This window comes from Melanerpes formicivorus, unplaced genomic scaffold, assembly GCF_026170545.1.
Source record: "Melanerpes formicivorus ecotype bairdi unplaced genomic scaffold, bMelFor1.0.p_v2 SCAF_55, whole genome shotgun sequence".
NCBI classification, from domain to species: Eukaryota; Metazoa; Chordata; class Aves; order Piciformes; family Picidae; genus Melanerpes; species Melanerpes formicivorus.
The window spans coordinates 470,542-483,434 of NW_027142407.1; the positions used below are offsets into that span (position 1 = coordinate 470,542).

Here is a 12,893-nt window from a genome sequence, read left to right on the forward strand (position 1 = left end):
GTGGCAGTTGGAGCCATGGTTTAGTAGTCAAGAGGTGTTGGGTGACAGGTTGGACTTGATCTCTGAGGTCTTTTCCAACCTTATTGATTCTATGATTCTATGACTACCTTGGGTGCTCCTGCTTTTGGCAGGGGGGTTGGACTCAATGATCTCTGGAGGTCCCTTCCAATCTCTAACATTCTATGACTCTATGATGATTCCGTGAGTTCACGAAACAATCAAGGAAGGGAAAAAGAATTAGCAGTGTCTGAAGATAGTTTTCAGTGTTCTCTCAGTTTGGCTGTCTCATAGAAAGAATAGAATTAACTTGGTTGGAAGAGACCTTTGAGATCATCAAGTCCAACCTGTCACCCAACACTATATGATCAAGTAACCCATGACACTGACTGCCTCATTCAGTCTCCTCTTAAACATCTCAAGTGGTAGTGACTCCACCACCTCCCTGGGCAGCACATTCCAATGGCCAATCTCTCTTTCTGGGAAGAGCCTCTTCCTAACACCCAGCCTAAAATTCCCCTGGCACAGCTCGACACTGTGTCCTCTTGTTCTATTGGTGGTTCCTTGGGAGCAGAGACCAACCCCCACCTGGCTCTAGCCTCCCTTCAGGTAGTTCATAGTATCATAGTATTATAGTATCAGTCAGGGTTGGAAGGGACCACAAGGATCATCCAGTTCCAACTCCCCTGCCATGGGCAGGGACACCCTACACTAGATCAGCCTGGCCAGAGCCTCATCCAGCCTGCTCTTAAACACCACCAGGGACGGCACCCCAACCATCTCCCTGGACAACCCATTCCAGGGCTTCACCACTCTCATGGGGAAGAACTTCCTCCTCACCTCCAGCCTGAATCTCCCCACCTCCAGCTTCATTCCATTCCCCCTAGTCCCATCACTACCTGAGAGCCTGTAACCTCTTTGTTACCTCTTTGGTTGTCTTTGTTTGTCTCTGCTTAAAAAGATTTTAACACTAATGTTGCTTTAGAATTTTTCCAGATACAAAGGGGGAAGAGAAGAAAGGAATTTCCTTAAAGATGCTAGTTTCCTTTATTCCAGCCCAGAAAATGATCTTGTATATTGCATGACTTATAAGCTTTGACAACAGAAACTATAATGACTAATGTCTGCTTAGATTTTTACCCCATCTGTTTCCACTGGCACTCCTAATGTGTATTGTCAGTCTGAGGCACTTCAGCTATTTGGGTGCAGCTGAAGGAGAAATTCCATATTGTTCTCTCTTTTTTCATCTATTTAGTATAGAATAGAATAGAATAGAATAGAATAGAATAGAATAGAATAGAATAGAATAGAATAGAATAGAATAGGTTGGAAGAGACCTGCAAGATCATTGCATCCAATCTATCAACCAATCCAACCCACCTAAACAACTAACCCATGGCACCAAGCACCCCATCAAGTCTCCTCCTGAACACCTCCAATGATGGTGACTCCACCACCTCCCCAGGCAGCCCATTCCAATGGGCAATCACTCTCTCTGTATAGAACTTCTTCCTAACACCCAGGCTAAAACTCCCCTGGCACAGCCTGAGAGTACTGTGTCCAGTTCTGGGCCCCTCAGTTTAGGAAGGAGGTTGACTTGCTGGAGCGTGTCCAGAGAAGGGCAACAAAGTTGGTGAGGGGTTTGGAACACAGCCCTGTGAGGAGAGGCTGAGGGAGCTGGGGTTGCTTAGCCTGGAGAAGAGGAGACTCAAGGGTGACCTTATTGCTGTCTACAACTACCTGAAGGGGGGTGTAGACAGGCGGATGTTGGTCTCTTCTCCCAGACAGCCATCACCAGAACAAGAGGACACAGTCTCAGGCTGCACCAGGGGAGGTTTAGGCTGGATGTCAGGAGGAAGTTTTACACAGAGAGAGTGATTGCCCACTGGAATGGGCTGCCTGGGGAGGTGGTGGAATCGCCATCACTGGAGGTGTTCAGGAGGAGACTTGACAGGGTGCTTGGTTGCATGGGTTAGTTGATTAGGTGGTGTTGGATGATAGGTTGGACGTGATGATCTTGAAGTTCTCTTCCAACCTGGTCTATTCTATTCTATTCTATTCTATTCTATTCTATTCTATTCTATTCTATGTGTCCTCTTGTTCTGGGGCTCCCCTGGTGCAGCTCAGCCAGACTTGTGATGGAGTGATTTTATTTCTCCCTTCCTCCTTTGAGCAGTAACAACTTTGCAGAATGATCATCCTTTGCAGCCCTGTTTTCCCTTGCTGATTTTCATCAACCTTTCCCATTTCTCTCCAAACCCCTGAATTTAATGCAGCCTCCCTTGTTTGGGATTATGTCTCTTCCCTGCAGCAGTTCTCACTGGCTCATTTTCCCTTCTTTGTAGGTCTCTTTTGAGAAGAGAATTCACTATGCATCACTTATCTGTGAGAACATCACTGTAGCATGGTTTCTTTTGTTGTTGGTGTGGATTTTTTTTTCCTTAACAGGAAAAAACAACCTACAAGGCTCAGAGCAGTGACTTAAGGATGCAAATTCCTGGTGGCTTTTTTGGCTTTGTCATCACATCAGAGGGTATTGTGTACTAGGGCTGTTCCAGTAAAGAATAATTCCTCTATAGGCAGCTACAACTATCCAGTACATTACCCATGTGTCCAATGTGACCTTGTGACCAAGAGAGTCAATGGGACCCTGGGGGGCAGCAAGAAAATTGTGGCTACCAGGGCTGGGGAGGTTCTTCGCCCCCTCTACTCTGCCCTGCTGAGACCACACCTGCAATCCTGTGTCCAGTTTTGGGCTCCCCAGTTACTACTGGAGAGCTATAAGGATGATTAGGGGGCTTGAACCTCTCTCCTGTGAAGGAAGACTGAGAGCCCTGGGGCTGTTTCATCTGGAGAAGAGAAGGATGAGAGGGGATCTGGTCAATGTCTATAAATATCTGAGGGGTGGAGGTCAAGATGAAAATGTCAGACTCTTTTTTGGTGGTGCTCAGAGATAGGACAAGGGACAAGAGGTACAGACTGGAACACAGGACGTTCCACATCAACGTGAGGAGAAATTTCATTATGGTGAGGGTGAAGGACCCCTGGACCACAGTGCCTAGAGAAGTTGTTGCACTCTAAAGGAAAACCCTCTTCCTACCAGTGTTAACTACTCCATCTGCAACTATCCCCTATAAACACCTCAAGCAAGCAATAAGGAAGGAAAACTTTTCAGTAGTAACCAAATCAGGCAATTGATCACACATCACAGGCTCACAGGATGTTAGGGGTTGGAAGGGACCTTGGAAATTCATCATGTCCAACCCCTCTGCCAGAGCAGGAGCATAGAATCCAGCACAGGTCACATAGGAACACATGGACTTGATCTCTAAGGTCTTTTCCAACCTGGTCTATTCTATTCTATTCTATTCTATTCTATTCTATTCTATTCTATTCTATTCTATTCTATTCTATTCTATTCTATTCTATTCTATTCTATTCTATTCTATTCTATTCTATTCTATTCTATTCTATTCTATTCTATCACATCCAGATGGGCCTTGAAAATCTCCAGAGAAGGAGTCTCCACAACCTCTCTGGGCAGCCTGCTCCAACACTCTGTGACCCTTACAATGAAGAAGTTCCTCCTCATGTTGAAGTGGAATTTCCTGTGCTGCAGTTTCCATCCATTGCCCCTTGTCCTATCCCAGGACACAAGTAAGCAGAGGCTGTCCCTGTCCCTTCCTTCCTGACCCCCAGCCCTTAGATATTGATAATCATTGATTAGATTCCCTCTCAGTCTTCTCCTGTCTGAACCTAAAAGCCCCAGGGATCTCAGTCAATCCTCACCAGGCAGTGTTGCAGTCACAGTATCACAGAATCACCAAGGTTTGAAGAGACCTCAAAGATCATCAAGTCCAACCTCTCACCTCGTGACTAAACCACGGCACCAAGTGCCACATCAAATCCCCTCTTGAACACCTCCAGGGATGGGGACTCCACCACCTCCCTGGGCAGCACATTCCAATGGTGAACAACTCTCTCAGTGAAGAACTTTCTTCTCACCTTGAGCCTAAAATTCCCCTGACACAGCTTGAGACTGTGTCCTCTTGTTCATCATCTTTGTAGCCCTCTGTTGAATTCAATACCTTTCCCTGTCTCTCTCATGCCACATTCCACTGTGAGATGATTTAAGCATATTAATTTTTATCCCTAGCATTCTTTCTCTTTCTGCATCCCTTGAACAAGAGGTGCTGGAGCAATTCACACAGAGGTAAACATCACCCTGTGAAGCTTTTGCCATTACGAGCCCAGGTGACAGGATTGCCTCTCACATGCTCCACAAATGGGGAGGTTATCATTTAATTAACCCTGATAATGTCAAAAGGAAATGCATAAATGTCAAGCTATTTCCAACAGCTGGATAGTTTTTTTTTCCTGTGGGTGAGCCTAGAAGTGCTGGTAATAGCTCATATGAATGTGGTACTTGTGAAGGGAAAAAGAAAACACAAGGAAAAGGAATGGAAAAGAGAACCAAAGCACCAAACCTTTGTTCTGCTTTGTTTTCCTAGGGGATTTCACAGTATCACAGCATCAGCAAGGTTGGAAGAGACCTCAAAGATCATTGAGTCCAACCTGTCACCACAGACCTCATGACTAGACCATGGCACCAAGTGAGGAGAGGAGACTCGAGGAGAGGAGACTCGAGGAGAGGAGGGGAAAGGAGGGGAGGGGAGGGGAGGGGAGGGGAGGGGAGGGGAGGGGAGGGGAGGGGAGGGGAGGGGAGGGGAGGGGAGAGGAGAGGAGAGGAGAGGAGAGGAGAGGAGAGGAGAGGAGAGGAGAGGAGAGGAGAGGAGAGGAGAGGAGAGGAGAGGAGAGGAGAGGAGAGGAGAGGAGAGGAGAGGAGAGGAGAGGAGAGAGAGAGAGGAGAGGAGAGGAGAGGAGAGGAGAGGAGAGGAGAGGAGAGGAGAGGAGAGGAGAGGAGAGGAGAGGAGAGGAGAGGAGAGGAGAGGAGAGGAGAGGAGAGGAGAGGAGAGGAGAGGAGAGAGAGGAGAGGAGAGGAGAGGAGAGGAGAGGAGAGGAGAGGAGAGGAGAGGAGAGGAGAGGAGAGGAGAGGAGAGGAGAGGAGAGGAGAGGAGAGGAGAGGAGAGGAGAGGAGAGGAGAGGAGAGGAGAGGAGAAGGACATCTTTAAAAAGAGACTGGAGGAGGCACTGGGTGCCATGGTTGAGTTGCTTAGATGGTGCTGGGTGATAGTTTGGACTTGATGATCTCAAAGGTCTTTTCCAACCTTGCTAATTCTGTATTCTATAATCTCTGCATAATGTCCTGAAGAGTCATTTTGTGACTGCTGTAAGCAGAACTCCCAGTGTATTGAGTGAAAAAAGGAGGAAATTAACACTGCACTTGTAATTGCAAGCATCATGATCCTGAAATTGCTTGATGAGGATGACTCTAATCTACCTGGGGCACAGCAACATATCACATGGAATAAATGTCTGATCAAAACAGATTAGCATCAGCATCTTCTGTGAGAGCCACAAGTCAAAAAAATTAAAAGAAAAGGGAGAAAAAAAACCCAAGCTAAAAAGATATTTTTGGCAGGATTCATCACTGTAGTTTTGAGTAAGAAAAGGTGGAAAGCAGGAAAATAACAATAACCAAAAAAATCTCCTTCATTATTTCACCACATTTCTATATGAGCAAAATCTTGTATCAGTGAGAAGTGATGGTCTTCAGTGGTAAACTGAGAAAGCTTTTGCATCACAGGCTCACAGCTCACAGGATGTTAGAGGTAGGAAGGGACCTCTGGAAATGGAATGGAATGGAATGGAATGGAATGGAATGGAATAGAATAGAATAGAATAGAATAGAATAGAATAGAATAGAATAGAATAGAATAGAATAGAATAGAATAGAATAGAATAGAATTAACCAGGTTGGAAAAGACCTCAGAGATCATCGTGTCCAGCCTATCACCCAACACCATGTAATCAACTCAACCATGGCACCAAGTGACCCATCCAGTCTCTTCCTAAACATCTCCAGGGATGGTGACTCCACCACCTCCTTGGGCAGCACATTCCAATGGCCAATCTCTCTTTCTATGAAGAATTTCTTCCTCACACCCCCAGCCTAAACCTGCCCTTGTGCAGCTTGAGACTGTGTCCTCTTGTTCTGGTGCAGGGCTGCCTGGGAGAAGAGACCAACCCCCACCTGGCTACAACCTCCCTTCAGGGAGTTGGAGAGAGCAAGAAGGTCTCCCCTGAGCCTCCTCTTCTCCAGGCTAAGCAACCCCAGCTCCCTCAGCCTGTCTTCATAGGGCTTGTGTTCCAAACCCTTCACCAACTTTGTCGCCCTTCAATCTTCCAGTCCAGCCCCACTGCCAGAACAGAACCTTCGAATCTAGTTCAAGTCACACAGGAGCACATCCAGACAGGGCTTGAAAGTCTCAAGAGAAGGAGACATCCAATCTAAACCTGCTCTTCTCCAGCTTGAAGCCATTTTCCCTCAGCCAAACACTACAGACCTTTAAAAACAGCCTCTCTCCATCCTTCCTGTAGGCTCCCTTCAGGTACTTAAAGACCACTATTAGGTCTCCCTGAAGCCTTCCCTTCTTCAGGCTATAGACCCCCAGCTCCCTCAGCCTGTCCTGATAGGAGAGGTGTTCCAACCTCATTTCTCCAAATCAGTTCAGAAAAGAAACAATGTCTGGAAGAAAACAAAGGCTGCTTTGGATTTTGGCTGTGTTTCTTCATCCCACAAGAGAGCATCAGCATAGAGCTGGTGAGTACTAAGGGAATAAAAAGTGCTCAGGCAGTGTTAATTTTGTAGGGCACTGAGATTTTTCAGCTTGCCTCAGGCAGGGAAAAGCCATTCCACAACACACACAAAAAATCAAATGTTAAAGCCTGTCTTAAGGGAGCAAAAACAGCTTTCCAATGCATTTGTATTTGCTCTCCCTAGTGCAGAGGTGACTGCTTAATTTTGATAACTGCTCCAACACACTCTTTGAGATTGGGAAAAATCCTACCAGGCACGTAAGTCCTCTTAAGAGAAATATATACATTAAAAATATTCTAGTAGAAGCATAGAATCAACCAGCTTGGAAAAGACCTCAGAGATCAGCAAGTCCAACCTAGTACCTAATACCTAACACCTCCTGACAACTAAACTGTGGCTCCAAGTGCCACATCCAAGCATTTCCTGAACACCTCCAGGGATGGTGACTCCATCACCTCCCTGGGCAACACATTCCAGTGGCCAATTATTCTTTCTGGGAAGAACTTTCTCCTCACCTCCAGCCTAAACTCCCCCTGGCACAGCTGGAGACTGTGTCCTCTTATTCTGCTGCTGCTTGCCTGGGGGAAGAGACCAACTCCCACCTGGCTACAACCTCCCTTCAGGGAGTTGGAGAGAGCAAGAAGGTCTCCCCTGAGCCTCCTCTTCTCCAGGCTAAGCAGTCTCTGCTCCCTCAGTCTCTCCTCACAGGGCTGTGCTCCAGACCCCTCCCCAACTTTGTTGCCCTTCTCTGGACACCTTCAAGTGTCTCAACGTCCTTCTTAAATTGGGGAGCCCAGAACTGGACACAGGACTCAATGTGTGGCCTAAGCAGTGCTGAGCACAGGGCAGAATGACTTCCCTGCTCCTGCTGGCCACACTGTTCCTGATGCAGTCCAGGATGCCATTGGCCTTCTTGGCCACCTGGGCACACTGCAGGCTCATCTTCAGCTGCTGTCAACCACTACTCTGAAGTCCCTTTGTGCTTGGCTGCTCTCAGCCACTCTGACCTCAGCCTGTAGCACTGCCTGGGGTTGTTGTGGCCAATGTGCAGCCCCTGGCACTTGGATGTGTTCAATCTCCTGCCCTTGGGCTCTGCCCATCTGTCCAGACTGGCAAGGTCCCTCTGCATAGCTCTCCTACCCTCTAACAGGCCAACTCCTGCCCCAGCTATATTTATTTTCACTCATGGTTTGAAATTCAGAAAAATAAGCAGTTAATATGAGAAGGCCCTGGAGCTCAATTAGGTTCCTAAAGTCATAGCAGGTTTCATTGTTGGTAGCAATAGACAGCAGAAAATGTCATATTTATAACATGATAGGGGTTGGAAGGGACATACTAAGATGTGGAATGATCAGATAGTCTGCTGGTTATTTTTAGCTTTTCTTATTAACTGGCAATAGTAGAATGGCCCAGGTGGGAAAGGACTTTAGAGATCACAGAATCATAGAATTGGTAGGTTTAGAAGGGCCCTCAAGGCTCAGCCAGTCCCAACGCCTGTGCCATGGGCAGGGACACCTCACACCACAGCAGGTTGCTCACAGCCACATCCAGCCTGGCTGCAAACACCTCCAGGCAGGAGGCTGCCACCACCTCCCTGGGCAGCCTGTGCCAGGCTCTCACCACCCTCATGGGCAACAACTTCTTCCTCACAGCCAATCTCAATCTACCCATTTCTAGTTTTGTTCCATTCCCCCTTCTCCTATCCCTCCCTGACACCCTCAAAAGTCCCTCCCCAGCTTTCTTGTAGCCCCCTGCAGATCCTGGAAGGCCACAATTAGGTCTCCTCAGAGCCTTCTCACCTACTCCATCCTCCTTCCCAGACCATCTACTCCAACCTCCCTGCCATGGTTTACAGTCATGTTAATGTGTCTCTTTGTTCCAAACAAAGGCTTCAGAAGAGCTAAGATGTATATAATGTTGTGGAGGTTATGGACTCTCCTTCTCTGGACACATTCAAAACCCACCTGGATGCATTCCTGAGCAGGATACCCCGGGAGGATGCTGTTTTGGCAGGGGGGTTGGACTTGATGGTCTCTGGAGGTCCCTTCCAGCCTCTAATATTCTGTGATCCAGGGAGTCTGTGATTCAGGGAGTCTGTGATTCAGTTAATTTTCGCAGAGGAGGATCTTGCTACAGAATCCAATCTGTTATCCTTTTCAAGACAAAGTTTTCTTCCCTGTAGGTTGCAGCACCAGGCAGCTCAGGCCAGCCCTGAATTATTCAGAGTTATTTCATGTTTAAATTAAAAGCAGAGCCAGACCTGAGGATTGTTCATCTAAAACTGCAACACTTTAGCTGCTCTTATTGGCAAAAACACCAAAGATTTGCAAATAAGCAAATAGAATGGCAAAGGGCCTGGAGTTTAATAAATGCCTGACAGTTTTACTAATGCCTCATTGCTTGGATGTTGGGAAGCAGTGGCATGCCAGAAAAGCCTAGGGATGAAACACAAGCCAACATTATGTCTTGTTTGCTCTTGCCAGGAAGAAGAGCTGTTATTATCAACTGATACAGCAATAGCTAAGCCACTGAAAGTTGAGATTTTAAAGATATCATAGGCTCACAGGATGTTAGGGGTTGGAAGGGACCTTGGGAGATCATCAAGTCCAACCCCCATGCCCGAGCAGGAGCACAGAATCCAGCACAGGTCACACAGGAACACATCCAGACAGGGCTGGGAAGTCTCCAGAGGAGACTCCACAACCTCTCTGGGCAGCCTGCTCCAGGGCTCTGTGATCCTCACAGTGAAGAAGTTCCTCCTCACGTTGAGATGGAATCTCCTGTGCTGAAGCTTCCATGCATTGCCCCTTGTCCTATCCCAGGGTGCAGCTGAGCAGAGCCTGTCCCTGACCCCCAGTCCTCGGACTCCACAACAGCAGTGATAGGGGCTGGAAATAAATGAGCTTTAAGGTCTCTTCCAATCCAAACCATTCTATGATTCTGTGATTTCTCCAGCTCCTCAGGATCTCTCTGAATAACATCACATCCTTCTGGTTTACCAAAAAGAGACAGAGCCCTGAGCCGCGGATCCGAGAGTATTTTTACTACATCGATCATCAGGGGCACCTTTTCCTTGATGACACCAAAGTGAAGAATTTCACCACTTGCTTCAAAGATGTGGCCTTCCTCAGCTTTTTCTTCAAGCGGCTGGAGCCCAACCGCAGCGGGCGCTACGAGAGCCACTTCCCCTTCCTGTCGTGCTGTGGCCACGAGCGCAACTTCTTGCGCTGCGAGGACTGACCCCTGGTCTTCACCCAGCTCCTGCCCGGCCCCAACACCAGCCAGCTCCTCTCCTACTGCAGCGGGGTCCTGTGTTTTCCTTCATCTCCATTTTTCTCCTCCTTTAATCATCCAGTCCGGGAGACACAGTCCCCCACATTTTCCTTCTGCGTTTTTCTTCTTCTACTAGCCAGTAGTGGCTCCAGTCTTTTATACAGCTTTTAGTATGTGTCCAAGTATTGTCCCTCAGGAATTCCAGGGGCAGGAAATAATCCTTAGGTCTACCCTTTCCAGAGTACGTGATGGGTGGAGATTATCTTGTCCTGAAGGCATGAATGGCTGGGTCATTGTTGTAGGCCAGCTGTGGCCCAGTGAGCAATGTTATCTTTGCACCTTCCAAGAGTCGTTCCAGTGGCTCTGTCAGCTATTGTCTGCACAAGCAACAAGTGATTTTATCTTTGTTGACTCACACCAAGAGAGACAAACTTTTGGTCTCTCACACCTTCCAGCCACAGAGCCTGGCGATGGCACTGGGGAACGGGCGGCTCTACCACCCAGCACCGGCCAGAGCGGGCGGCGTGGGCCTGGTGCGGTCAGCGCTGGCGGTGGAGTGGAGCTCCTGTTTCCAGTATGAACAGGGCCCTGAGCAGCCCCCAACGCATTTCAGCTGGGAGGGGCAGTGGTACTGGCTCACCAGGGAGCTGTTGCCACTGTTGGGTGCCAATGGAGATGAGGAGACGCCGCCTGTGCCCCTGGCACTGTGGCAGGGATGAGGTGGGGGCATCCCAAATGTCTTTTGGCCTCTTCTCCCAGGAAACCAGCACCAGAACAAGGGGACATAGTCTCAAGCTGCGCCAGGGGAGGTTTAGACTCGAGGTGAGGAGGAAGTTCTTCACCGAGCGAGTCATTCGTCATTGGAATGGGTTGCCCAGGGAGGTGGTGGAGTCACCATCCCTGGAGGCGTTCAAGAGGAGATTGGACGTGGCACTTGGTGCCATGGTCTAGTCATGGGGTCTGTGTTGATAGGTTGGACTTGATGATCCTCGAGGTCCTTTCCAACCTAAGTTATACTGTGATACTACCGTGATACTGTGAGATCAATGCTTCACCCTCATTGATTTTCTTCAGTGGCAGAACCAGGATTATGCACGAGTGAAACTGTATTCACAGACATATTCAATCTGGTTTACCATCCCCTCCTCCCAGCTTTGTATCTTGTAGATGTGTTGCCCTCGGGGGAACTTCACAACAGACTGAGGAGGAAGTTCTTCCCATGAGAGTGGTGAAGCCCTGGAATGGGTTGTCCAGGGAGATGGTTGGGGCACCATCCCTGGAGGTGTTTAAGCGCAGGCTGGACGAGGCTTTGGCCAGCCTGATCTAGTGTGAGGTGTCCCTGCCCATGGCAGGGGGGTTGGAACTAGATGATCCTTGCCGTCCCTTCCAACACTGTCCCGCACCACATCCTGGTCTCCAAACTGGTGACACATGGGTTTGACGGATGGACCACTAGATGGATAAGGAACTGGCTTGATGGCCGCACCCAAAGAGTGGCTGTCAATGGCTCCATGTCCCAGTGGAGGCCAGTGACAAGCAGAGTCCCTCAGGGATCAGTCCTGGCACCTGTCTTGTTCAACATCTTTGTCAGTGACATGGACAGTGGCATTGAATGCACACTCAGCAAGTTTGCTGATGACACCAAGCTGTGTGGTGCAGCAGACACGCTGGAGGGAAGGGAGGCCATCCAGAGGGACCTTGACAGGCTGGAGAGGTGGGCACAGGCCAACCTCATGAAGTTCAATGGGGGCAAGTGCAGGGTCCTGCATCTGGGTCGAGGCAATCCCAGGCACAAATCCAGGCTGGGCAGTGACTGGCTGGAAAGTAGCCCTGAGGAGAGAGACTTGGGGGTGCTGGTGGACAAAAAGCTCAACATGAGCTCTCAATGTGCTCTTGCAGCCTGCAAAGCCAATCAGATCCTGGGCTGCATCAGGAGAAGTGTGGCTAGCAGGTCGAGGGAGGTGATCCTTCCCCTCTACTCAGCCCTGGTGAGACCCCACCTGGAGTACTGTGTCCAGTTCTGGAGCCCCTATTACAAGAGGGATCTGGAGGTGCTGGAAGGTGTCCAGAGAAGGGCCACAAGGATGAACAGAGGGCTGGAGCAGAGGGCAGACTGAAAGAGTTGGGACTGTTCAGTCTGGAGAAGAGAAGGCTCCCAGGTGACCTAATTGTGGCCTTCCAGTATCTGAAGGGGGACTACAGGAAGGCTGGGGAAGGACTTCTCAGGATCTCAGGTAGTGATAGGACTGGGGGGAATGGAATGAAGCTGGAGGTGGGGAGATTCAGGCTAGGTGTGAAGAGGAGGTTCTTCCCTATGAGAGTGGTGAAACCCTGGAATGTGTTGTCCAGGGAGGTGGTCGAGGCCCCGTCCCTGGGGGTGTTTAAGAGCAGGCTGGATGAGGCTCTGTTCAGCCTGATCTAGTGTGGGGTGTCCCTGCCCATGGCAGGGGGGGTTGGAACTAGATGATCCTTGTGGTCCCTTCCAACCCTGAATGAAACTATGAAACTATTGACTGATAGTATGATACTACTATGACTAGGCTCGATCTGGACTTTTTGCTGCTGGTCACAGTCTTCTGAGCCCAGCAGCTCAGCCAGCTTTCAGTCTGCCTCCATTTTCCATTTAGCTAGATCTTATTTCACTACTTTGTAAGACAGCATCAGAAGCCTTGCTAAAGTAAAAATAAACAGCATTTACTGCTCTGCTCTGCTCTCCTCTGCTCCACTGCTCACTTCACTGTAGGCACTTCTTGGGTTGGTTATCCTTTGTTATGTTCTGTATCCTGGCCTGCTTCAGGAATAGTGTAGCCAGCAGGAGCAAGGAAGTCATTCTGCCCTGGACTCAGCACTGGTTAAAGCCACACCTGGAGGACTATGTCCAGTTCTGGGCTCCTCATTATAA

General features: G+C 48.8%; 1 protein-coding gene across 1 annotated transcript; it reads left to right on the top strand.

Annotated features, from left to right (window-relative positions):
- Positions 1–741: 741 nt before the first annotated feature.
- Positions 742–10,710, top strand: LOC137452510 (UPF0598 protein C8orf82 homolog; the record flags this gene model as incomplete). Its single annotated transcript, XM_068160978.1, is given in 3 exon segments — positions 742–764; positions 9,733–10,024; positions 10,414–10,710. Coding segments are annotated over 3 exon segments (612 nt in total), but the record flags the coding sequence as incomplete, so codon positions are not given.
- Positions 10,711–12,893: the final 2,183 nt, after the last annotated feature.